This window comes from Tursiops truncatus, chromosome 1 (genome assembly GCF_011762595.2).
Source record: "Tursiops truncatus isolate mTurTru1 chromosome 1, mTurTru1.mat.Y, whole genome shotgun sequence".
NCBI classification, from domain to species: Eukaryota; Metazoa; Chordata; class Mammalia; order Artiodactyla; family Delphinidae; genus Tursiops; species Tursiops truncatus.
In genome coordinates this window covers 35,898,740-35,925,035 of record NC_047034.1, presented here as the reverse complement: position 1 = coordinate 35,925,035, position 26,296 = coordinate 35,898,740, and the positions used below count along the sequence as shown (strand labels likewise).

At 37.7% G+C, this 26,296-nt stretch overlaps 1 protein-coding gene and 1 pseudogene across 1 annotated transcript in view; one reads left to right on the top strand and one right to left on the bottom strand.

Annotated features, from left to right (window-relative positions):
- Positions 1-26,296, bottom strand: part of LOC101324585 (complement receptor type 1) — a 110,897-nt gene that overhangs the window by 74,307 nt on the left and 10,294 nt on the right. Inside the window, exons 2-4 of the mRNA XM_073802654.1 lie at positions 17,799-17,978; positions 17,086-17,185; positions 5,609-5,694 (exon numbers count right to left, since the gene is read on the bottom strand). Of these exons, the coding sequence (XP_073658755.1) occupies positions 5,609-5,694; positions 17,086-17,185; positions 17,799-17,978 (366 nt within the window). The remainder of the gene's footprint in view (positions 1-5,608; positions 5,695-17,085; positions 17,186-17,798; positions 17,979-26,296) is intronic.
- Positions 18,067-18,642, top strand: LOC101324881 (uncharacterized protein C9orf40 pseudogene; annotated as a pseudogene).

Sequence of the window (26,296 nt, the reverse complement as noted above, 5' to 3'; positions counted from 1 at the left end):
CACATGGAGGCTGACTAAACAATACACTACTTAATAACCAAGAGATCACTAAAGAAATCAAAGAGGAAATCAAAATACCTAGAAACAAATGACAATGAAAACACAATGACCCAAAAGCTATGTGATACAGCAAAAGCAATTCTAAGAGGGAAGTTTTTAGTAATACAACCTTACCTCAAGAAACAAGAAACACCTCAAATAAATAACCTAACCTTACACCTAAAGCAATTAGAGAAACAAGAACAAAAAAACCCCACAATTAGCAGAAAGAAAGAAATCATAAAGATCAGCTCAGAAATAAATGAAAAAGAAATAAAGGAAACAATAGCAAAGATCAATAAAACTAAAAGCTGGTTCCTTGAGAAGATAAACAAAATAAACCATTAGCCAGACTCATCAAGAACAAAGGGAGAAGACTCAAATCAATAGAATTAGAAATGAAAAAGGAGAAGTAACAACTGACACCGCAGAAATACAAAGGATCATGAGAGATTACTTCAAGCAACTCTATGCCAATAAAATGGAAAACCTGGAAGAAATTGACAAATTCTTAGAAAAGCACATCCTTCTGAGACTGAACCAGGAAGAAATAGAAGATATAAGCAGGCCAATCACAAGTACTGAAATTGAGACTGTGATTAAAAATCTTCCAACAAACAAAAGCTCAGGACCAGATGCCTTCACAGGCAAATTCATCAAACATTTAGAGAAGAGCTAAGCACCTATCCTTCTCAAACTCTTCCAAAACATAGCAGAGGGAGGAACAACCTCAAACTCATTCTAAGAGGCCACCATCACCCTGATACCAAAACCAGACAAAGTTGTCACAAAGAAAGAAATCTACAGGCCAATATCACTGATGAGCATAGATGCAAAAATCCTCAACAACATACAGGCAAACAGAATCCAACAGCACATTAAAAGGATCATACACCATGATCAACTGGGGTTTATCCCAGGAATTCAAGGATTCTTCAATATACACAAATCAATCAATGTGATACATCATATTAACAAACTGAAGGATAAAAACCATATGATCATCTCAATAGATGCAGAAAAAGTGTTCAACAAAATTCAATACCCATTTATCATAAAAACCCTCCAGAAAGTAGGCATAGAGGGAAGTTACCTCAACATAATAAAAGCCATATATGACAAACCAATAACCAGCATCGTTCTCAATTGTGAAAAACTTAAACCATTTCCTCTAAGATCAGGAACAAGACAATGTTGCCCACTCTCAGCCCTATTATTCAACATAGTATTGGAAGTTTTAGCCACAGCAATCAGAGAAGAAAAAGAAATAAAAGGAATCCAAATCAGAAAAGAAGTAAAATGGTCACTGTTTGCAGATGGCATGATACTATACATACAGAATCCTAAAGATGCTAACAGAAAACTACTAGAGCTAATCAATGAATTTGGTAAAGTAGCAGGATACAAAATTAATGCACAGAAATCTCTGGCATTCCTATACACTAATGATGAAAATTCTGAAAGAGAAATTAAGGAAACACTCCCATTTACCACTGCAACAAAAAGAATAAAATACCTAGGAATAAACCTACGTAAGGAAACAAAAGACCTGCATGCAGAAAACTATAAGACACTGATGAAAGGAATTAAAGCTGATACAAACAGATGGAGAGGTATACCATGTTCTTGGACTGGAAGAATCAACATTGTGAAAATGACTCTACTATCCAAAGCAATCTACAGATTCAAGGCAATCCCTATCAAACTACCAATGGCATTTTCACAGAAGTAGAACAAAAGATTACACAATTTGTGTGGAAACACAAAAGACTCCGAATAGCCAAAGCAATCTTGAGAAAAAAAAAAAAAACGAAGGTGGAAGAATCAGACTCCCTGATTTCAGACTATTCTACAAAGCTCCAGTAATCAAGACAGTATGGTACTGGCACAAAAACAGAAACATAGATCAATGGAACAGGACAGAAAGCCCCGACATAAACCCACACACATATGGTCACCTTATTTTTTATAAAGGAGGCAAGAATATATAATGGAGAAAGGACAGCCTCTTCAACAAACGGTGCTGGGAAAACTGGCATGCTACATGTAAAAGAATGAAATTAGAACACTCCCTAACACCATACACAAAAATAAACTCAAAATGGATTAAAGACCTAAATGTAAGGCCAGACACTATAAAACTCTTAGCTGAAAATATAGGCAGAACACTCTATGACATAAATCACAGCAAGATCCTTTTTGACTCACCTGCTAGAGAAATGGAAATAAAAAGAAAAGTAAACAAATGGGACCTAATGAAACCTAAAAGCTTTTTCACAGCAAAGGAAACCATAAGCAAGACAAAAAGACAACCTCAGAATGGGAGAAAATATTTTCAAATGAAGCAACTGACAAAGGATTCATCTCCAAAATTTACAAGCAGCTCAATATCAGAAAAACAAACAACCCAATCGAAAAATGGGCAGAAGACCTAAATAGATATTTCTCCAAAGAAGCTATACAGATTGCCAACAAACACATGAAAGGATGCTCAACATCACTAATCATTAGAGAAATGCAAATCAAATCTACAATGAGGTATCACCTCACACCGGTCAGAATGGCCATCATCAGAAATCTACAAACAATAAATGTTGGAGAGGGTGTGGCGAAAAGGGAACCCTCTTGCACTGTTGGTGGGATGTAAATTGACACAGCCACTCTGGAGAACAGTATGGAGGTTCCTTAAAAAACTAAAAATAGAACTACCATACCACCCAGCAATCCCACTACTGGGCATATTCCCTGAGAAAACCGTAATTCAAAAAGAGTCATGTACCACAATGTTCATTTCAGCTCTATTTACAATAGCTGGGACATGGAAACAACCTAAGTGTCCATCGACAGATGAATGAATAAAGGAGATGTGCCACATATATACAATGGAATATTACTCAGCCATAAAAGGAAACAAAATTGAGTTATTTGTAGTGAGGTAGATGGACCTAGAGTCTGTCATACAGAGTAATGTAAGTCAGAAAGAGAAAAACAAATACCATATGCCAACACATATATATGGAATCTAAAAAGAAAAGGTTCTGATGAACCTAGGGGCAGGACAGGAATAAAGACAGACATAGAGAATGCACTTGAGTACACGGTAAGTGGGAAGGTTAAGCTGGGATGAAGTGAGAGAGTAGCATTGATATATATACACTACCAAATATAAAATAGCTAGCTAGTGGGAAACAGCTGCATAGCACAGGGAGGTCAGCTCGGTGCTTTGTGACCACCTAGAGGGGTGGCATAGGGAGGGTGGGAGGGAGATGCAAGAGGGAGGCGATGTGGGGATATATGTATGCATACAGCTGATTTGCTTTTTTATACAGCAGAAACTAACACAACATTGTAAAGCAATTATACTCCAATAAAGATGTTTAAAAAATTGTAACCACAAAGAAAAGTAAATAATTGTAAATACAAAAAAAAAAAAGAAGATACACAGATGGCAAAAAAGAAAACAAGAAATTCTGCCAAGCCTCCTTTGCCAGAAGGAGAGCCTTCCTCCCTGATCTGAGGAGAAAAGCCTCCTCTTGCCTGAAGAAACTAACAGCCTCTCCTGAGGTAGCTGTCCTGATAGGACTGCCATGGAAAATACAGAATGCTCTATTAAATTTGAATTTCAGAAAAACAAGAAAATTTCTAAGTATATCCCAAATATTGCATGGCACATATTTATACTACAGAAATATTTGTTGCTTCTCTGAATTCAAATTTAATTGGGCATCTTGCATTTTTATTTACTAAGTCTGGCAACCCAAATTGCAAGAACTGATGATATTCCTCAGGACCTATCCCTACCACCTTGCATTGTTTCTAGTCCTCTAACCAGATTCAAGCCCTGACAGGACCAGGGAGATTTGGGGAAATAAAACTTATGACCTATGAGAAAGTATAAAATACAGCAAAAGAATTGAGATTCTGAATTCAGTGTGTTAGTTTGAGTGTGGCCTAACAGAATGAAGTTGAAAAGCAGAACATTATTAGTATACTGCAGAGGAAAACATCCTGTGGCCTAGGGACTTAGGAATGCTAGAGTGGATTTATTATGTAAGACCTGTTCATCTACTCCCTAATTATCTCCATGGTGCACATAGGTTGAAAGTGAGACCTTTTACCCAAGGCTTTGAGAAATACATTTATGCAAAAGTTTCAGCATCCTTGAAGAACTCTGTGATGGCTATTCTCCATAGGCCAGGAATGACAGTGGGAATGGTAGCTATTAAATGGGGTTACCTGAATCCAATGGGGATGAAAGGACCTCAGGGTTGCAGAGGCCAAGTGGTAACACTTAACTGTCAGAGACAACTGAAGCAGAAATCAGAATGATTTTCCTGCAAAGATCTTTATCATTGGCTCATTGATCATGGAATCTCTAAAACTGAAGTAGATGGATACTGGTCTAAAGTTTTAGTTGATTTGTATTAGCAAAGAAGATCTAGGTCTAGTGAACAGAAGCCTGACTTGAATCACTACAAAAGAGAGTTTTGGTTATTTATCAACCAATTCTAAGACTTGAGAACCAATTTAGAGACCCAGAGCAGCTTCAATAAAACAGGAGACTGGCTCTTCTTGAGGAAGAGGAAGCACCTGCTGCACAGCCAAAATGTATACTGTAAGTTTCCTCCCTACCCTTCACCAAGGAGGCTTAAAGCCACTTGTCAGGGTTGGATATAGAAAAGGTTACAGAATTATAGATAGAGACAAAAAAATGGAAATATGTCAAGGTGTATTATTTTTAATATAATGAGATCTTCTATAGTCTTGTATAAATTGTGTATAAAACATACTATTTTGTCATCTGATTTTCTTCACAGAAATAGATATAATAATCATCTTTATAAATATTAAGTGCTTTTCCATAATATCTTTTTATGGCTGAATAACTTTTCAATGTATGGATGTATTTCTTCTAATTCTGCATGGCTATTTTATGCTTCTTAGGGAATTCTCTGTAGTCACTTTTGACATGTCTTTTTGCTTCCAATAGGTTATTTCCAAACCATATTAGGGACCATGCAGTGCATTTAGGTTAGTTTAACATGTTTGCCATTATAAAGTATGCTGCAATAAAAAGTTTACAATCTGTTTATTTCCTAAGTATAAATTCTAAGAAGCGGGTCAAAATATAAGCCCATTTTTGAGGCTCATATTACATTATGACTTTCAAGAGAGTGTGTTGAACCATTGGCACATGAAAGTGTGAATTCCTCCACAGCTTCATCAAACCTCAAAGAGTATCACTTTAAAAATCTTTACTAATTTTTTAAGCAGGATGATTATTATACTGGGGATGGCAGAACCAACATAATTCCAAATTAATTGAAGTAAAAATAAAGTTTGAAGACTTTTATGCATTTAAGTCCCGAGGTTCAGAAAAGGCACAACCCAGGATAAAGATGAACTTAAGAAAACAGTTGCCAGGACCCCACATGTATTTTTGAGACCATTATAGCTGTCTGCAGACATCTGGATGACAGAATGCAAAAATCAATTAAGATTTTTATAACTCCAGGGGGAAAGTGAGAATTTATTGGTAAAGGTGATAGAAAAGAATATTTCAACTCACTCTCACAAATAGGTGGGTCATTATCCCAGGTGACAGAGTTGCCAGAGATGATGCATGCAGCAGAGGATTTACCAATGAGTCGGTATCTAGAGGCAAAGAATAATGAATGTTATATTCTAAATAAACACTTAATCCTGTTTAAATTGCTGCTTATAAGAGATTACAATCTTGGAAAATTTAGAAGGACTATTTCCATTTGTCAAAGTACTATTGCTTTCCCAACTTTTGTGTCTTTATCTGAACTTTAAAATTATCTTCTTCATGCCTTCTAAATTAGATGAGATCTCTCTTCTTTATTAGGTTAAGGCACATTTTTTATATACATCTAAGATAAATATGATTCATCAAACTATAGCCAAAGGAAATCCAAACAAGACAAAAACAGTTGAACACTTATTTCATATTATAAATGTTAAAGGCAGAAATTCTCAATTAGTACACCGCAAGCTGTTCAAAGTTTGCCATACAATTTGGAAAAACTGATGACATTTATTTTTACTTCAACTGAAATTTTCTATAGTCATGGTGTGTTGGGCTGAACCATTCATGAAAATTGGTGGAGAGTAAGGCCGAACTTGATACTACTACAGGTTAAGACAAATAGTGTCAAATAACAGTCAAGTGTTATTTGGTATAGCTGAGAACACTGCCTTATGAATATATAAGAAACTATGGCAGCACAAACTTTATTCAAACATCAAAATGGGTCAAATGGAGATCAAATGAAAAGAGCTGTGGATGTTCTTGAAGAAACCTGAAGCACTGTTACATTGAAGCAGTGGTTATGTTGTATTTATTAATGCCTTCAGTATTGTTTTCAGGTTTTTAATGCCTTCCAGTACACCATCAAAAATGAAGATATTCTAAATTGCACTGCAAACACACATACACACAAATAGATAACAAATGGAGTAAAGGAAAGCTGCAGTCTTTCCACTGTGTGTGCACCTCTTCCTTCCTGTTTGCCATAGGAGCGGAGAATCATGGAGACCCCTCTGGTTTTCGACTTCATAAAGATTATTTCTTAAAGTGCTCTTTTTGATTTTCTAATCAAGAGGATTGGGATAAAAATGGTGAAGCAAGTTCTACCTTGAGTCGGCAATTCTTCTAAAACGTTTTGTTTTGTTTTATTTTTTTGCATGTTGACACATGATAGAAGAATGATTTATTAGAACAAATTCCATAACAAATCATATAAAATAACCATTTTCTGAAACACATCCATAAGACCACTTGAGGACAAATGCACAGAGGTGCCTCCAAGAAGCCAGACAAATAAGTTACCAATCCCATGTCTGGTGTGAGTGGAGGAGCCCTCCTGCTGCTATCTTGAAGTCTAGGTCTCACCAACCAGGCTCTGCTGATGCTGCCATTGCAGGCAGAATAAGGCTCACATGCGGGGGCATGAGATATGCCAGCGCACCCAGGTTCCGCTATTGACACAGCTGCTGGTGGACTGGGACCTGCTGCTTCCCATGTGTGTGTGACATGGGAAGGATAGACTTCCCCCATCCCCAATTTCTCCTTATGCTGCTCATTTAGGCAGATTGGGCCACCACTATCACTAAGTATGGGTCTCCTTACTACATCCCTGCTGAGCTTTCCCTTCCCCAGTCCTTTAACAGGGGAGTAGGCTTCTCTCTCTCTCTGCTTGTTGACTGTTCTGGCTTACAGTCTTCTATAGCACCCATCCTGAGAGATAAAAAGAAAACGCAGGGAACTCACTGCAGGGTCATTCTTTAAGTTCTGGGGTCCCTAGCCAGTCCACTTTCTTTCTACCTTTTGTGGTCCTTTTATGGTTGTATGTTGAACAATTTCTAGGGTATTTAACTATGTGTAGAGAGAGAAGCAGGGAAAAGTGAATCTGGAACTGGAAGTTCAATAACAGCTCTTTAAAAGCTGATTACAAAAGTTAATAGTCATTGTAGAAAAACTGTGAAAGATACAGAAAATTCCAGTAATGGAAAAAAATTACCTAAACTGTATCTTACAACATAGTTAATGGTTTAGAGAAGTGCTTCTCCAAAGTTTTATTTGCATAGAAATCACCAGGGGATCTTGTGAAAATACGATTCTGATTCAGTGGGTATGAAAATTCTGCATTTCTAACAAGCTCCCAGGAGATGCTGACCTTGCTGGTCTGTGCACCAAACTCTGGGTCAAGAACTTACAGAAAATTCTTTCGGTTTCTTACATGAAGAGATATACATGTAACATGGATGTCAGCTGTCAAGTAGGTGTAGTTAAACTGGGCCAGGACCTATATTTCACAGCTGTGTGAGAGTCCTCTTCCACACACATGATTACTGTGTGTCTTAGGGCTAATTTCCCCATACTCCTCTCTGCTTCCACTTTCCTGTGTCCCTCCCTGCTGGCTTTGGGTTCTGCACTACATTTCATCTAGCAGCCATGCCCAGGATTTTTGTGGGTTTCTCCCACAAATCCACTTGCTCAAAGCATTTGTTGTTGCATTTGGGGGAAGTTTTAGGGAGTGTTACACTGGGAAGTGAATGCCATTAGGCATTTTATTCCAACCCTCACTTGTCTTTCTCCTCCTTCTTCTCTGGAAAAACAAGCAACCTCCTCTCCTTTCCTTGCACAGAACAGTCCCTTTGGGGTCTCACCTTCTTTAAATATAATGTCTATCCTAAAACTGTTTTCATTATATACAATATTGTTGGGTAGGACACCTACATTTGCTTTTCAGATTTCTTTTTGGGGCCTTATTGAGATCGACAGTCCTGGGTTCTCTGTTTACCCCTACCTACCCATCATGAGTTCTCAGACTGGTGAGTTTGGGAGAAGTATAGGGCAATTCATCTCAAACTTCTGCATCTTGTGCCTCATTCCCACTCTTCATGCCTGCAGAGAGGATGTATATTCTCTGCCATGTGCTAAGGGGCCTCTCTTACCCCCTGTGGTTAGTGGTGGTGGGGATGGGATGGATACAGGAAGCTTACAGTTGTCCAGCTGTGTCTGAGAACAGGTAATTACATTTAATTATGGGATTTTAAAAATTAGGTCATTTAGCCCTGACCTAAAGTTATATTCTCTACTAATCTCTTTCAGCAATAAAGATATAATTTGATCTTCATCTGTCTGATTCCTCAGCTGGTTCAGAAATTTCGTGGTGAAGATATATGTATTGTTTATTGGAATCCCTCAAACCCCAGCAAATATAATCAATCCCCAATATTTTTATTGGCAGAATAATATTCCATCACATGAATGGACCATAATTTACTCAAATAATCCCCTGTTGTTGAACATTAAGATGTTTTCCATTCCAACCTTTCCAAGCCTTTAGAGTCTAAAAGACTTCAAAAAGGAAGACTGTTAAGTTTGACTTCTTGGCAAAAGTGTATTGCCTAAATTGTGTTAAATGGTATAAATTTGTATCAATTTATAGTGCTACTAGGAGTTTATGTCAATGCCCATTACCCTGAACTTCAAAACTAACAGCTACACAGAGGGATTTTTGTGTATTTTGTTTATTGCTATATCTCCAGCTTCCAGAATAGTACCTATTCTTAGTATTTGTGAGCTCTGAATAAATACTTTTGGATTGAATAAGTGGTTAAAGTAGCATATTATTGTTATTTTCATTTGTATTAATTTTATTAATAGCAAGGCCAGACTCTTCCACATGTATTTACAATTTGTACCTTTTTCTTTTGTTAATTGCCACTTTGTATCTTTTAATCATTTCTCTATTTAGGTGTTCATATTTTGTTTGTAAGGGCTTTTTATATATTTTTGTGGTTTTTCATTTGTATTTTATTTGTTTTTAGTATTTGTATATGTGTCAATTCTATAAACCTCTCTGTGGATTCTGCCTTTGCTTGAAATGAACCCACTGACTTGAAATGTTCCTAAATCTGATACATATTTATTATTTTTTTATTTCATTTTATTTAGGTGTCACATATAACATGTAATTCTTTGATCAATATGAAATTTTTTGTGGTGCATAAAATGTGCTAATTATTTAACATAAATAAAAAATACTAGTTTGCTTACTGCTTTGAAATGCTGCATGATACCTTCATATAATTCCCTCTTTTACAAATTTGAGTCTATTTCTGGACTTCCCATTCTACTCTTGAGCTCTGTATTTTATAATATACCATTATAATATACTTAAAATTACTTTAACTTAATAATATGCTTTGAAGTAAAGATGTTGAAGATTTGAATAATATAAACCGAAGCCCTTTTAGTAGATTGGTTTTCAACTTTGTACTCTACGGTGAGAGAATGTACTTTTAAATTCTATAGGTTATTCAAGAAAGGTAATAGATATACTAGGTAGAAAATCTTCATGTAGAAAAACAACAAATTTGCTTTACATCCTGATTACAATGAACATTACAATGAACATTATTCAAGAAAGGTAATAGATATACTAGGTAGAAAATCTTCATGTAGAAAAACAACAAATTTGCTTTACATCCTGACTACAATGAACATGATCTCATTTTTATAAAACAAATTTCTAAAAGGAAAAAACAAAAATACCCCAATTGTGCCCCCAACTTATATGAAGAAAGTGTAACATTTTCTTCCCTCTATTTTGCTACATGGATTAATTTGTTTACTTTTGTTCAGTTGGAAATTATTTTTTACCCTACCAGGGTAACATCCATTAAAAATACACATGAATTTGTTTTCTCCATTTTTTGAGGTCAAGAATGAGACACTGACTATAAGTCTAGCACTTTAAAATTTTCTTAATTTCAAGATTTCTTGTTATACTCTGTGATTTTAGATATAATTATGTTCTTAAATCCCTCTCTAAAAATAATCTTCCTTTACATCATGAAACACCCATGTTAAAAATAAATCATCTGATAACTTGTATCCTGAAATCTTGATGAACTATTTATTAGCTATAATATGTTTGTGTGTGCATTCCTTAGCATTTTCTATACCAGATATGTCATTTGCAAACAGAGGGGTTGTTTCTCTTTTCTTTTTTTGATTGAACTATAGTTGGCATACAATATTGTATTAATTTCAGATGTACAACATGGTGATTTGACATATTATATATATACATATACATGTGTATATATATGTATATATTGAATTGATCACCACAATAAGCCTAGTAACCATCTGTCATGATGCAAAGTTATTACAATATTACTGCCTATATTCTCTATGCTGTACATTACATCCTGTGATTTATTTATTTTATAACTGGAAGTTTATACCTCTTGATCTCCTTTACCTGTTTCACCCAACCCCCTATCCCCCTTCCCTTTGATGACCACCAGTTTGTTCTCTGTATCTGTGAGTCCATTTCTGCTTTGCTTTGTTTTGTTTGTTCATTTGTTTTGTTTTTTGGATTCCACATATAAGTGAAATCATATTTGTCTTTGCCTAACTTATTTCACTTAACATAATGCCCTCTAGGTCCATTCATGTTGTCACAAATGACAAGATTTCATTCCTTTTTATGGCTGAGTGATATTATTTTGTATATATACTCCATCTTCTTTATCCATTTACCTATCAATGACACTTAGGTTGCTTCCATATCTTGACTATTGTCATAGGTATATTTATGTTATGTCCTCTTCTTGGGTTTATCCCTTTATCATTATGTAATGTCCTTCTGTGTCTTCTGTTACAGTCTTTGTTTTAAAGTGTATTTTGTCTAATATAAGTCTTGCTGTTCCAGCTTTCTTTTTGTTTACATTTGTGTGGGATATCTTTTTCTATCCTTTCACTTTCAGTCTGTGTGTGCCTTTAGATTTGAAGTGAGTCTCTTGTAGACAGCATATATATGGGTCTTGTTTTCTTAATCCATTCAGCCACCCTGTATCTTTTATTTTTTTAATTGGGGTATAGTTGCTTTACAATGTTGCATTGGTTTCTGCTGCACAACAAAGTGAATCAGCTATATGTATATACATATCCCCTCCGTCTCTGACCTCCCTCCCACCCTGCTCCATCCCACCCATCTAGGTCACCACAGAGCACCGAGCTGAGCTCCCTTCACTATACTGCAGTTTCCCACTAGCTAGCTATTTTACACATGGTAGTGTATATATGTCAGTCCCAATCTCCCAATTCATCCCAACTCCCTTTCCCCCCACATGTCAACACATCCGTTCTCTATGTCTACGTCTCTATTCCTGCTCTGCAAATATGTACCTGTACCATTTTTCTAGATTCCACATATATGCCTTAATATACAATATTTGTTTTTCTCTTTCTGACTTACTTCACTCTGTATGAGAGACTCTAGGTCTATGCACATCTCTACAAATGACCCAATTTCATTCCTTTTTATGGCTGAGTAATATTCCATTGTATATATGTGCCACATCTTCTTTATCCATTCATCTGTTGATGGACATTTATATTGCTTCCATGCCCTGGTATTGTAGATAGTGTTGCAATGAATATTGGGGTGCATGTGTCTTTTTGAATTATAGCTTTCCCAGGGTATATGCCCCTTAGTGGTATTGCTGGATCATATGGTAGTTCTATTTTTAGTTTTTTTAAGTAACCATACTGTTCTCCATAGTGGCTGTATCAATTTACATTCCACCAACAGTGCAAGAGGGTTCCCTTTTCTCCACACCTTCTCCAGCATTTATTGTTTGTAGATTTTTTGATGATGGCCATTCTCACTGGTGTGAGGTGATACCTCATTGTAGTTTTGATTTGCATTTCTCTAATAATTAGTGATGTTGAGCAGCTTTTCATGTGCCTCTTGGCCATCTGTGTGTCTTCTTTGGAGAAAAGTCTGTTTAGGTCTCCTGCCTATTTTTGGATTGGGTTGTTTGTTTTTTTGATATTGAGCTGCATGAGCTGCTTGTACATTTTGGAGATTAATCCTTTGTCAGTTGCTTCGTTTGCAAATATTTTCTCCTATTCTGAGGGTTGTCTTTTCATCTTGTTTATGGTTTCCTTTGCTGTGCAAAAGCTTTGAAGTTTCATTAGGTCCCATTTGTTTATTTTTGTATTTATTTTCATTTCTCTAGGAGGTGGGTCAAAAAAGATCCTGCTGTGATTTATGTCAAAGAGTGTTCTGCCTGTTTTCCTCTAAGAGTTTTATAGTTTCTGGCCTTATATTTGGTCTTTAATCCATTTTGAGTTTATTTTTGCATATGGTGTTACAGAGTGTTCTAATTTCATTCTTTTCCCAGTACCACTTATTGAAGAGACTGTCTTTTCTCCATTGTATATTCTTGCCACCTTTGTCATAGATTAGGTGAACATAGCTGTGTGAGTTTATCTCTGGGCTTTCTATCCTGTACCATTGATCTATATTTCTGTTTTGGTGCCAGTACCATACTGTCTTGATTACTATAGCTTTGTAGTATAGTCTGAAATCAGGAAGCCTGATTCCTCCAGCTCTGTTTTTCTTTCTCAAGATTGCTTTGGCTATTTGGGGTCTATTGTGTTTCCATACAAATTGTTAATTTTTTTGTTCTACTTCTGTGAAAAATGCCATTGGTAATTTGATAGGGATTGCACTGAATCTGTAGATTGCTTTGTGTAGTATAGTCATTTTCACAATATTGATTCTTCCAATCCAAGAACATTGTATCTTTTGATTAGAGTATTTCATTCATTTACATTTAAAGTAATTACTGATAGGTAAATACTTTTTGCCATATTGTTAATTGTTTTATGGTTGTTTTTGTAGTTCTTCTCTGTTCCTTTCTTCTTCTCTTGTTCTCTTCCCATGTGATTGGATGATTCTCTCTAGCTTTATGTCTGTATTCTTTTCTGTTTATATTTTGTGTTATAGGTTTTTGGTTTGTAGTTACCATGAGATTTACATATAGCAACCTATGTATATAGCAGCCTATTTTAATTTGATGGTTGCTTAAGTTGGAGCACATTCTAAAAGCACTGCATTTTTACTCCTTCCCCCATTTTATGTTTTTGACATCATATTTTACATCCTTTCATTCTGCGTATTGCTTAACTATTTATTTTAGATTTAGATGGATTTTACTAACTTTGTCTTTTAAACTTCATACTAGCTTTATAAGTGGTAGATCCACTACCTTAACTCTGTGTTTGCCTTTACTAGTGATATATTTTTCCCTTCATAATTTTTTTTTTGTTTCTAGTTATGGCCTTTTCTTTTCCGTTCAAAGAAGTTCCTTTAACATTTCTTGTAAAGCTTTTACAAGTTTAGTTTAGTGGTGATGAACTTTTAGCTTTTGCTTGTCTGGGAGGCTCCATCTCTCCTTCAATTCTGAATGATAAATTTGTTGGGTAAATATTCTTATAAGTCTTTTCCTTTCAGCACTTTGAAAATATTGTGCCAGTCCCTTCTGGCCTGTAAAGTTTCTGCCTAAAAATCAGTTGATAGTCTTATGGGGGTTTCCTTGTACATAACTTGTTTATTTCTTGTTCCTTTTAAGATTCTCTCTTAACTTTTGACGTTTTAATTGCAGTGTATCTTCATGTGGGTCTCTTTGGCTTCATCTTGTTTGGGACTCTCTGTGCTTCCTGGATTTTAACGTATGTTTCCTTTGCCAGGTTAGGGAAGTTTCCAGCCATTATCTTTTCAAATAGGCTTTCTGTCCCTTTCTTTCTCTTTTCTCCTTCTGGGCCCTCTCTAATGAAAATGTTAGTATGCTTGATGTAGTCTCAGAGGTTCCTAAGGCTATCTTCATTTTTTAATTCCTTTTTTTCTTTTCACTGTTCCAATTGGGTGATTTCCACTACTCTGCCTTCCAGACCACTGATCTGTTCTTCTGCATCCTCTGTTCTGTAATTGATTCCCTCTAATTATTTTTCATTTCAGTTATTGTATTCTTCAGTTCTGATTGGCTCTTGTTTGTATTTTCTATCTCTTTGTTGAAGTTCTCACGTTGTTCATCCATTCTTCTCCTGAGTTTGATGAGCATCTTTATGACTATTACTTTGAACTCTTTATCTTGTAAATTGCTTATCTCCATCTTGTATATTTCTTTTTCTGGGGTTTTATCTTGTTCTTTCACTTGGAAGGTATTCCTTTGTCTCCTATTTTGCCTAACTCTAGGTGTTTGTTTTTATCCATTAGGTACATCAGCTACATCTCCCAACCTTAAAAGAGTGGCCTTATGTAGACAGTGTTATGTAGAGCCCAGTGGCATAATCCCCCCTGGTCACCTGAGCCAGGTGCTCAAGGCTATCCCCTGCATGGGCTGCCTGCATCTTCCTGTTGTGTTTAGGCCATGACTTCTACAGACACACTGGTAGGCAGGGCTGATCCCCAGCCCAGCTGTCTGTGAGGCCTGGTTGCAACTTCTGTGGGCTCGCTAGTGGGAAGGGCTAGGTCCCCAGAATGTGAGCCACTTTGGAGGAGCACTGGTCCTGGGCAGAACCATGTACCAGGTAGGATGGGGTAGGAGCTTCTTTAGAGGGACTGGTTGAGGCAGGTGGGTTGGGCTGGGCAGGTACTTAGGGGAACGTTGGGGTGGGGCACACAGTGTTACCTATGTTGATGGAGAGTAACAGAAAGGCACCTACCAGCACTGGGCCAGCTAGGTGTAAGGAGAGAAAAAAATGGCACCTACCAGCACTTCCATCCCCTGGTACCTGCCCCAGAATTAATCAATAAATCTCCTCCTCATAAAGCCAAGGCATTTTTTAAGTTGCTGCTCTGTCTGTGCTGGGACCCAGAGCAAGTGAGCCCTTCAAGAGCAGTCTCCCGCTGCCCTCTGGCTCCCCTGAAACATAAGCCTGCTGGTTTTCAAAGCCAGACACTATGGTGGTTTGTCTTCCTGGTGCAGATGCCCCAGGCTGGGGAGCCCAGTGTGGGTCTTGGACCCCTCACTCCTCAGGGGGGATCCCCATGGTTGTGATTTTCTTCTGGCTTGTGGGTCACTGCATGGGGGGTGGGGTGTGTTCTGACTAGACCACATCTCTTCCCCTCCTCTTCATCTCAATGTGGCCTTTTCTTTATATCCTTAGTTGTAGAAAATCTGTTCTGCTAGTCTTCAGGTCACTTTCAGAGATAGTTATTCTATATGTAGTTGTAGTTTTCGTATGTCTGTGGGAGAAGGCGAGGATTTTTCTACTCCACCGTCTTGATCTGGCCTCCAAATAGAGACTGTTTTAATTCCAAACAGAGATTGTTTTAATTCTCCTTTCCAATCTGGATGCCTTTTATTTCTTTTTCTTGACTAATTTCCTGGCTAGAACTTTCAGTATAATGTTAAATATTTGTGTGACAATTTTAATTTATATAAATGTGTATGTGATGTGGTATACATGTGTATCTGTTTATGTGTGTGTGTATGTGCTGCAGAAATATATTTCTTAGTTGTTAATCATGGTAAAATAAGTTTGAAAACCACTGTCCTAGAGAAACTTTTGCCCATGTGTACTAGGTGACATGTATGAGTATCTTTATATCAGGGATGCTTATAATAACCAAAACAAAACAAAGCAAAACAAACTAGAAATAATCTAAATATCTAACAACAACAACAAAAAAGAAATAAATTCTTCTGTATCCAGACAAGAGAACACTATCCTAAATGAAAATGAATTAACCACAACAACATGAGTGAATATCAGAAAAAAACTATTAAATCAAAATCAATTTGCAAAGATGTTCATATAAAATCATGTCATTTATATAAAGTTCAAAATATGTATAACTAAAAATATAATGATTAGGACTATGTATGGGAAAAAATGGAAAAGAAATGCAAGGGATAAACAAAATTCAGGATGGTGGTTACTTCTGAAGAAGTTTTGGAGGTGAAGGAATGGAAATTGGGAAAAGCACATAGTGTCAAAGGTACTAGTGATGGTTTTTAAGGTGGGTGGGGTATGCATGGAAATTCATTTTATTGTTATTACTATTTTTATGTTTCACTTATGTTATTTTGCATGTATTTTAAGTAATAATAAGTAATAAAAACAGAACAAAAGTTAAGATAAAAGGTGTCCCTATTTTTTTCTTAAATTTTTTTCCTAAATTATCCTACAGATAAGCCAAGAGTATATCCACAGCAAGATTCCTGTGTTGTGAACACTTCTGGGGAGGTGCTATAACAATTAAGATTTGCCCATCCACCACATCTACTCCATCATCCCAAATAAACAACTCTTTCCTACTTTTTCCTGAGTCCAACATTTCTAGCTCTTATTGCTCTGAGTTAAGAATATATGTGTGTTTGTTCCACTTACTTCTTTAGAATGCTGGTCCTTCTCATCTAGTAAATGCTTCACTTGGCTTTAGGTACATTAATTTGGTGTGCAAACACTACCCTCACCCCTCCAATTTCTAAGCATGGTTACAGGTTTTTTCCTATTTTTTCAAATATTTGTTTAGTCATTGCAAGGGTAGTTAAATGCCTGGATTCAAGGCACACCTTCTACTTAGAAATCTTACTGCTATGTTTTAAATGGACAGGTAGTTTGACTTTCCTTTCTGAGACTACTGTTAAGAGACTAGTGTTACAATTCTAGAACTGTCATCCCAAACAAGGCTACTGCCAACTCACCCTTCATTACAAAAATAATTAACAGTTGATCCAAACTGGGTGTCTTTGTTGATGTCCATTTTGCCATTTATGAGGTCTGGAAGAGATCCACATGATTTACCTACGGGAAAGAAGCAGAATGTGGGGACTGGGTATAGAATACTCTGAACGTCTGTTAATACATAAGGTCCTAAACTGACCATAGCTCTTGTAGTTCCACAGATTTGCCACCTTGAGGAAACTCACAAGACTGCCTCAGGATCAGCCACCTACTAAGCACCACTTTCAAAAAGACCTCCCTTCCAGATCTCATCCCCATATTTTTTGCCTCTTAGAAAGATGTAAACTCTGCTTATTACTAAAATGCTTACTCTGTCATTCAACCAGTGTACATCAAGTCTTGAAGTTTGGGATTCTCTCCCCACCTACACTTTTCTTTCCTTTCCTGAGTCATTCATTACTTAGTTTCAGTTGTAAAAAATGGGACACCCCTAGTGAAGGGAGATTTTCCCTCAGTCATGCCTCGTGATGGTCATTTCTCATGGAATGAACTTGTAATGAAGGTGCTAGGAACTCAAAGCAGTAGGAAGATATAACCTACAAGAATAACTCTCACATCTTTTTATACTTTAGGCAAAGTTACCAAGACACGTGTCTTTGTTTCAAACTTTGAACGACTGATCAGATCTTAAGGATTATTGACACAGAGGAGTCCTCAGTCTAGAGTTACTTACGCCTACAGTTGTTTTCAGGGCTTGACCAGACAGAGTTTTGCAGGCAGGTGATAGAGAACACTCTTCTGTAGTAACCAAGGCGGCATTTATACTTCAAAGATGTCCCAACAGGAAACTCATCTTTGTCAATCTGTTCTGTAGGCATGGCGAATGTAAGGTGCACTGGGGGTTGGCATTGACCTGGAGAGCAAGACCACAGCGACGTCAAAGTTAGTGGAGAGGCCCTCCGCTCCCACAGCTACGGGAGTCCCGCTCCTGGCGGGCTCCGCCCGAGCCTTCGGGGCCCACGGGCAAGCGGCATGCTGCCGAGCCCCTGACGTTCCACGTGCCCTGGAAGCGGCTCCTGCTCCGCGACTTTCCTGAGGAGCCGGCGTGGCCACGGCTTTGGATCCCGCGTCGGGGGTCTCGCATTCCGGGCAGCCCCTCGGCGTCCCGGAGCTGCCCCAAAAGCGTAAAATCGACGCAGGGGCTATGACTGAGCCTTCGGTTTCGCCCAGCAAGCGCCGCGATGGCGGGGACACTGACGCCCAGGACGGCGCGGAGCGTGAGGGCCGCGGACTGGAGACCGGCGAGCCGCCTCTGCTGCAGCCGCCCGTGAGGCCCCGCGGGCCAGGGGAGGGGCGGTGGCGACGATGGGGCGGGGCGCGCAGACTCCCTGCGGGGAGACTGGTGGGCCGCACCGCGCCAGCTCAATGAAGAATTTTGTCAGTATAACAACTTCCAGTGCTGGAGGAATCCTTTACCACCTATTGATCTGGCAGACATTGAAGGTGTAAGTGAAGACAACCCGACAAAAACACTTCCGGGCAAGAATGAAGTGGTTGAGATTAATATGGAGTCCTGACAGAAGGAGCTGAAGAAATGGGTTTTTCTGAATTTGAGGAGACATCTCTAAGTGAATTTATGTCATCTTAAGGAAAAAACTTATTTTCCATACTTGATGTGATATCATTCTCAAACCTGAAAAATGAGGAAAAGTTGTTTTTTTGTGTTTTTGTTTTTTGTTTTTTGGGGTTTTTTTGCGGTACGCGGGCCTCTCATCGCTGTGGCCTCTCCCCCTGCAGAGCACAGGCTCCGGACGCGCAGGCCTAGCGGCCATGCCCCACAGGCCCAGCCGCTCCGCGGCATATGGGATCTTCCCAGACCGGGGCACGAACCCGTGTCCCCTGCATCGGCAGGCGGACTCTCAACCACTGCGCCACCAGGGAAGCCCAGGAAAAGTTGTTTTAAAGATAAATGCCTGCAGTCACTACTGTACCTCCCAATAGGGATTTGTCAAAGATATAGTGCATTTACAGGAGAAGTATTTTATGTATGCATTCTTAAGAAAAATTTATGTTTAGGTTCTAGATTTGAAGATATCAATCTTATACAAAGGAATTCTGACAGTTTTAGAAATAGATGGGAAACATTCAGATATTCCTCTTCTTGCACCAAAAAGTTAATTTGTGCTACATGAAATGAATATTGTTTTATAATAACTTATTAATAAAATGCTTTCTAATATATTTCATCAACTTGTTCGTTGAACAAATAGCTGACTTAAACATCTATGCAAACTTAAAATGTGGGGGATTCTTTCTGAAACCTGGTATTGTTTTTGTTTTGTTTTATTTATTTATTTTGGCTGCACGCAGGTTTTCTCTAGTTGCGGTGAGCGGGGGCTACTCTTCTTTGCGGTGCACAGGCTTCTCACTGTGGTGGCTTTTCTTGTTACGGAGCACAGGCTCTAGGCGCAAGGGCTTCAGTAGTTGTGACACACGGGCTCAGTAGTTGTGGCTCACGGGCTCTAAAGCGCAGGCTCAGTAATTGTGGCTCACGGGCTCAGTTGCTCTGCGACATGTGGGATCTTCCCAGACCAGGGGTCGAGCCCGTGTCCCCTGCATTGGCAGAGGGATTCTTAACCACTGTGGCACCAGGGAACTCCCCCCAGTATTGGTTTTTTTTTCTCCCCTTAGTTTATTTACTTATTTATTTTTTAAATTGTTACTGGTATAGTTGATTTACAATGTTGTGTTAGTTTCTGCTGTACAGCAAAGTGAATCACTTATACATATATCCACTCTTTTCTAGATTCTTTGCCCATATAGGTCATTACAGAGTATTAAGTAGAGTTCCCTGTGCTATACAGTAGGTCCTTATCCATGATCCATTTTATTTTTTTAATTTAAGTTAATTTAATTTTTAATTTTTTTTATTTTTTAATATCTTTATTGGAGTATAATTGCTTTATGATGGTGTGTTAGTTTCTGCTTTATAAGAAAGTAAATCAGCTATACATATACATATTTCCCAGTATCTCTTCCCTCTTATGTCTGCCTGACTCCTACCCTCCCTATCCCACCCCTCTAGGTGGTCACAAAGCACCGAGCTAATCTCCCTCTGCTATGCGGCTGCTTCCTACTAGCTATCTATTTTATGTTTGGTAGTGTATATATGTCCATGCCACTCTCTCACATTGTCCCAGCTTACCCTTCCCCCTCCCCGAGTCCTCAAGTCCATTCTCTAGTAGGTCTGCATCTTTATTTCCGTCTTGCCCCCAGGTTCTTCATGACCATTTTTTTTGTTTTGTTTTGTTTTTTTTAGATTCCATATATATGTGTTAACATACAGTATTTGTTTTTCTCTTTCTGACTTACTTCACTCTGTATGATAGACTCTAGGTCCATCCACCTCACTACAAATAACTCAATTTCGTTCCTTTTTATGGCTGAGTAATATTCCATTGTATATATGTGCCACATCTTCTTTATCCATTCATCTGTACATGGGCACTTAGGTTGCTTCCATGTTCTGGCTATTTTAAATAGAGCTTCAATAAGCATTGTGGTAGATGACTCTTTTTGAATTATGGTTTTCTCAGGGTATATGCCCAGTAGTGGGATTGCTGGGTCATATGGTAGTTCTATTTTTAGTTTTTTAAGGAACCTCCATACTGTTCTCCATAGTGGCTGTATCAATTTACATTCCCACCAACAGTGCAAGAAGGGTCCCTTTTCTCCACACCCTCTCCAGCATTTATTGTTTGTAGATTTCTTGATGATGGCAATTCTGACTGGGGTGAGATGATATCTCATTGTAGTTTTGATTTGCATTTCTCTAATGATTAATGACGTTGAGCATTCTTTCATGTCTTTGTTCGCAATCTGTATATCTTCTCTGGAGAAATGTCTATTTAGGTCTTCTGCTCACTTTTGGATTGGGTTGTTTGTTTTTTTGATATTGAGCTGCATGAGCTGCTTGTAAATTTTGGAGATTAACCCTTTGTCAATTGCTTCATTTGCAAATATTTTCTTCCATTCTGAGAGTTGTCTTTTCATCTTGTTCATGGTTTCCTTTGCTGTGCAAAACCTTTTAGGTTTCATTGGGTCCCATTTGTTTATTTTTCTTTTTATTTCCATTTCTCTAGGAGGTGGATCAGAAAGGATCTTGCTGTGATTTATGTCATAGAGTGTTCTGCCTATGTTTTCCTCTAAGAGTTTTATAGTGTCTGGCCTTACATTTAGGTCTTTAATCCATTTTGAGTTTATTTTTGTGTATGGTGTTAGGAAGTGTTCTAATTTCATTCTTTTACATGTAGCTGTCCAGTTTTCCCAGCACCACTTATTGAAAAGCCTGTCTTTTCTCCATTGTATATTCTTGCCTCCTTTATCAAAGATAAGGTGACCATATGTGTGTGGCCTTATCTATGGGCTTTCTATCCTGGTCCATTGATCTATACTTCAGTTTTTGTGCCAGTACCATACTGTCTGGATTACTGTAGCTTTATAGTATAGTCTGAAGTCAGGGAGTCTGATTCCTCCAGCTCCATTTTTCTTTCTCAAGATTGCTTTGGCTATTCGGGGTCTTTTGTGTTTCCATACAAATTGTGAAATTTCTTGTTCTAGTTCTGTGAAAAATGCCTGTGGTAGTTTGATAGGGATTGCATTGAATATGTAGATTGCTTTGGATAGTAGAGTCATTTTCACAATGTTGATTCTTCCAGTCCAGGAACATGGTATATCTCTTCATCTGTTTGTATCAGCTTTAATTACTTTCATCAGTGTCTTATAGTTTTCTGCATGCAGGTCTTTTGTTTTCTTAGGTAGGTTTATTCCTAAATATTTTATTCTTTTTGCTGCAATGGTAAATGGGAGTGTTTCCTTAATTTCTCTTTCAGATTTTTCATCATTAGTGTATAGGAATGCCAGAGATTTCTGTGCATTAATTTTGTATTCTGCTACTTTACAAAATTCATTGATTAGCTCTAGTAGTTTTCTGGTAGCATCTTTAGGATTCTCTATGTATAGTATCATGTCATCTGCAAACAGCGACAGCTTTACTTCTTTTCCGATTTGGATTCCTTTTATTTCTTTTTCTTCTTTGATTGCTGTGGCTAAAACTTCCAAAACTATGTTGAATAATAGTGCTGAGAGTGGACAACGTTGTCTTTTTCCTGATCTTCGTGGAAATGGTTACAGTTTTTCACCATTGAGAACAATGTTGGCTGTGGTTTTGTCATACATGGCTTTTATTATGTTGAGGTAAATTCCCTCTGTGCCTCCTTTCTGAAGGGTTTTTATCATAAATGGGTGTTGAATTTTGTCGAAAGCTTTTTCTCCATCTATTGAGATGACCATATGGTTTTTATTTTTCAATTTGTTAATATGGTGTATCACATTGATTGATTGTGTGTATTGAAATATCCTTGCATTCCTGGGATAAGCCCCAGTTGATCATGGTGTATGATCCTTTTAATGTGCTGTTGGATTCTGTTTTCTAGTATTTTGTTGAGGATTTTTGCATCTATGTTCATCAGTGATATTGGCCTGTAGTTTTCTTTCTTTGTGACATCTTTGTCTGGTTTTGGTATCAGGGTGATGGTGGCCTCGTAGAATGAGTTTGGGATTGTTCCTCCCTCTGCTATATTTTGGAAGAGTTTGAGAAGGATAGGTGTTAGCTCTTCTCTAAATGTTTGATAGAATTCGCCTGTGAAGGCATCTGGTCCTGGGCTTTTGTTTGTTGGAAGATTTTTAATCACAGTTTCAATTTCAGTGCTTGTGATTGGTCTGTTTATATTTTCTATTTCTTCCTGAAAGTTGTGCATTTCTAAGAATTTGTCCATTTCTTCCAGGTTTTCCATTTTATTGGCATATAGTTGTTTGTAGTAGTCTCTCATGATCCTTTGTATTTCTGCTCTGTCAGTTGTTACTTCTCCTTTTTCATTTCTAATTCTATTGATTTGAGTTTTCTCCCTTTTGTTCTTGATGCGTCTGGCTAATGGTTTATCAATTTTGTTTATCTTCTCAAAGAACAAGCTTTCAGTTTTATTGAGCTTTGCTATTGTTTCCTTCATTTCTTTTTCATGTGTTTCTGATCTGATCTTTATGATTTCTTTTCTTCTGCTAACTTTGTGGTTTTCTTGTTCTTCTTTCTCTAATTGCTTTAGGTGTAAGGTTAGGTTGTTTATTTGATAAGTTTCTTGTTTCTTAAGGTAGGATTGTATTGCTATAAACTTCCCTCTTAGAACTGTTTTTGCTGAATCCCATAGGTTTTGCATCTTTGAGTTTTCATTTTCATTTGCTTCTAGGTATTTTTTGATTTCCTCTTTGATTTCTTCAGTGATCTCTTGGTTATTAAGTAGTGTATTGTTTAGCCTCCATGTCTTAGTGTCTTTTACAGATTTTTTCCTGTAATTGATATCTAGTCTCATAGTGTTGTGGTCGGGAAATATACTTGATATGATTTCAATTTTCTTAAATTTACGAAGGTTTGATTTGCCACCCATGATATGATCTATCCTGGAGAATGTTCCATGAGCACTTGAGAAGACAGTGTATTCTGTTGTTTTTGGATGGAATATCCTATAAATATCAATTAAGTCCATCTTGTTTAATGTATCATTTAAAGCTTGTGTTTCCTTATTTATTTTCGTTTTTGATGATCTGCCCATTGGTGAAAGTGGGGTGTTAACATCCCCTACAATGATTGTGTTACCATCGATTTCCCCTTTTATGGCTGTTAGTATTTGCCTTATGTATTGAGGTGCTCCTATGTTGGGTGCATAAATATTTACAATTGTTATATCATCTTCTTGGATTGATCCTTTGATCAAGTCTATTTTGTCTGATATGAGAATTACTACTCCAGCTTTCTTTTGATTTCTGTTTGCATGGAATATCTTTTTCCATCCCCTCACTTTCAGTCTGTATGTGTCCCTAGGTCGGAAGTGGGTCTCTTGTAGACAGCATATATATGGCTCTTGTTTTTGTATCCATTCAGCCAGTCTATGTCTTTTGGTTGGAGCATTTAATCCATTTACCTTTAAGGTAATTATTGATATGCATGTTCCTATTACCATTTTCTTAATTGTTTTTGGTTTGTTATTGTAGGTCTTTTCCTTCTCTTGTGTCTCCTGCCTAGAGAAGTTCCTTTAGCATTTGTTGTAAAGATGGTTTGGTGGTGCTAAATTGTCTTAGCTTTTGTTTCTCTGTGAGTATTTTAATTTCTCGTCTCATTTAATTTGAATGAGATCCTTGCTGGGTAGAGTAATGTTGGTTGTAGGTTTTTCCCTTTCATCACTTTAAATATGTTCTGCCACTCCCTTCTGGCTTTCAGAGTTTCTGCTGAAAGATCAGCTGTTAACTTTATGGGGATTCCCTTGTATGTTATTTGTTGTTTTTCCCTTGCTGCTTTTAATATTTTTTCTTTGTATTTAATATTTGATAGTTTGATTAATATGTGTCTTGGCATGCTTCTCCTTGGATTTATCCTGTATGGGACTCTCTGTGCTTCCTAGACTTGATTGACTATTACCTTTCCCATATTAGGGAAGTTTTCAACTCTAATCTCTTCACATATTTTCTCAGTCCCTTTCTTTTTCTCTTCTTCTTCTGGTACCCCTATAATTCGAATGTTCATGTGTTTAATATTGTCCCAGAGGTCTCTGAGACTGTCCTCGATTCTTTTCATTCTTTTTTCTTTATTCTGCTCTGCAGTAGTTATTTCCACTCTTTTATCTTCCAGGTCACCTATCAATTCTTCTGCCTCAGTTATTCTGCTACTGATTCCTTCTAGAGAATTTTTTATTTCATTTATTGTGTTGTTCATTATTGTTTGTTTGCTCCTTAGTTCTTCTGTGTCCTTGTTAAATGTTTCTTTTATTTTCTCCATTCTATTTCCAAGATTTTGGATCATCTTTACTATCATTATTCTGAATTCTTTTTCAGGTAGACTGCCTATTTCCTCTTCATTTGTTTGGCCTGGTGGGTTTTTACCTTGCTCCTTTATCTGCTGTGTGTTTCTCTGTCTTCTTATTTTGCTTAGCTTACTGTGTTTGGGGTCTCCTTTTCACAGGCTGCAGGTTCGTAATTCCCGTTGTTTTTGGTGTCTGTCCCCAGTGGCTAAGGTTGGTTCAGTGGGTTGTGTAGGCTTCCTGGTGGAGGGGACTAGTGCCTGTGTTCTGGTGGATGAGGGTGGACCTTGTCTTTCTGGTGGGCAGGTCCACATCTGCTGTGTGTTTTGGGGTGTCTGTGAACTTAGTATGATTTTAGGCAACCTCTCTGCTAATGGGTGGGGTTGTGTTTCTGTCTTGCTAGTTGTTTGGCATCGGGTGTCCAGCACTGTAGATTGCTGGTCGTTTAGTGGAGTTGGTGTTGATATGGAGATCTCTGGGAGTTTTTCACCGTTTGATATTACGTGGAGCTGGGAGGTCTCTGGTGGACCAATGTCCTGAACTTGGCTCTCCCACTTCAGAGGCACTGCCCTGACACCCGGTCAGAGCACTGCGACCCTTTTGGGAGGTCTGAGGTCTTCTGCCAGCGTTCAGTAGGTGTTCTGTAGGAGTTGTTCCACATGTAGATGTACTTCTGATGTATTTGTGGGGGGGAAGGTCTCTCCACGTCTTACTCTTCTGCCATCTTGAAGCTCCTTCCCCCTTGTATTGTTTTAAAAGAGCTTTCTAAATGTAAAGTAGTGAAAATTTTAATTGGGTAGGATATTTGCGTAAGTTCCAATATTTAACATTTGTTAAACTTGACTTTGGGCAATCAAAAATGGATAAAAAACAAGGAGAAATGAGTAAGTGCTTCCTTCCCCCTTTTCCCAGGATAAGAGGAAAGAAATTTATCATATTTCTTTTTCTTTTCTTTTTTTTTAAATTCCTTGGTTTTGGATTGTTTTGAGGATATGGTGTTTCATGCTTATTACGTTAGACTTGTAGTTATAAACACTGACAATGCTTCAAAAAGTTTTGAATGGGCCCCACTCCTGAGAGATTCACATGTAATTGTTCTGAGGTGGGCTTTGGATATAGCTATTTCTTTTAAGAACCAATTCTCCTTCCTCTCATTCCTCAAATGAGCAGACCTGTTTGAGAACCACTAGACTAATGATAGTTTTTCCTGTTTAAAGGAGATGAGTAACTTGAGCTGAAGCTCTGCCTCCTTAATTAGCTTTGTTTTTATTTTGCTCTGTTGAGTGCTTTGTTACAACTAAATTATTGTGTCATTATTACTGTT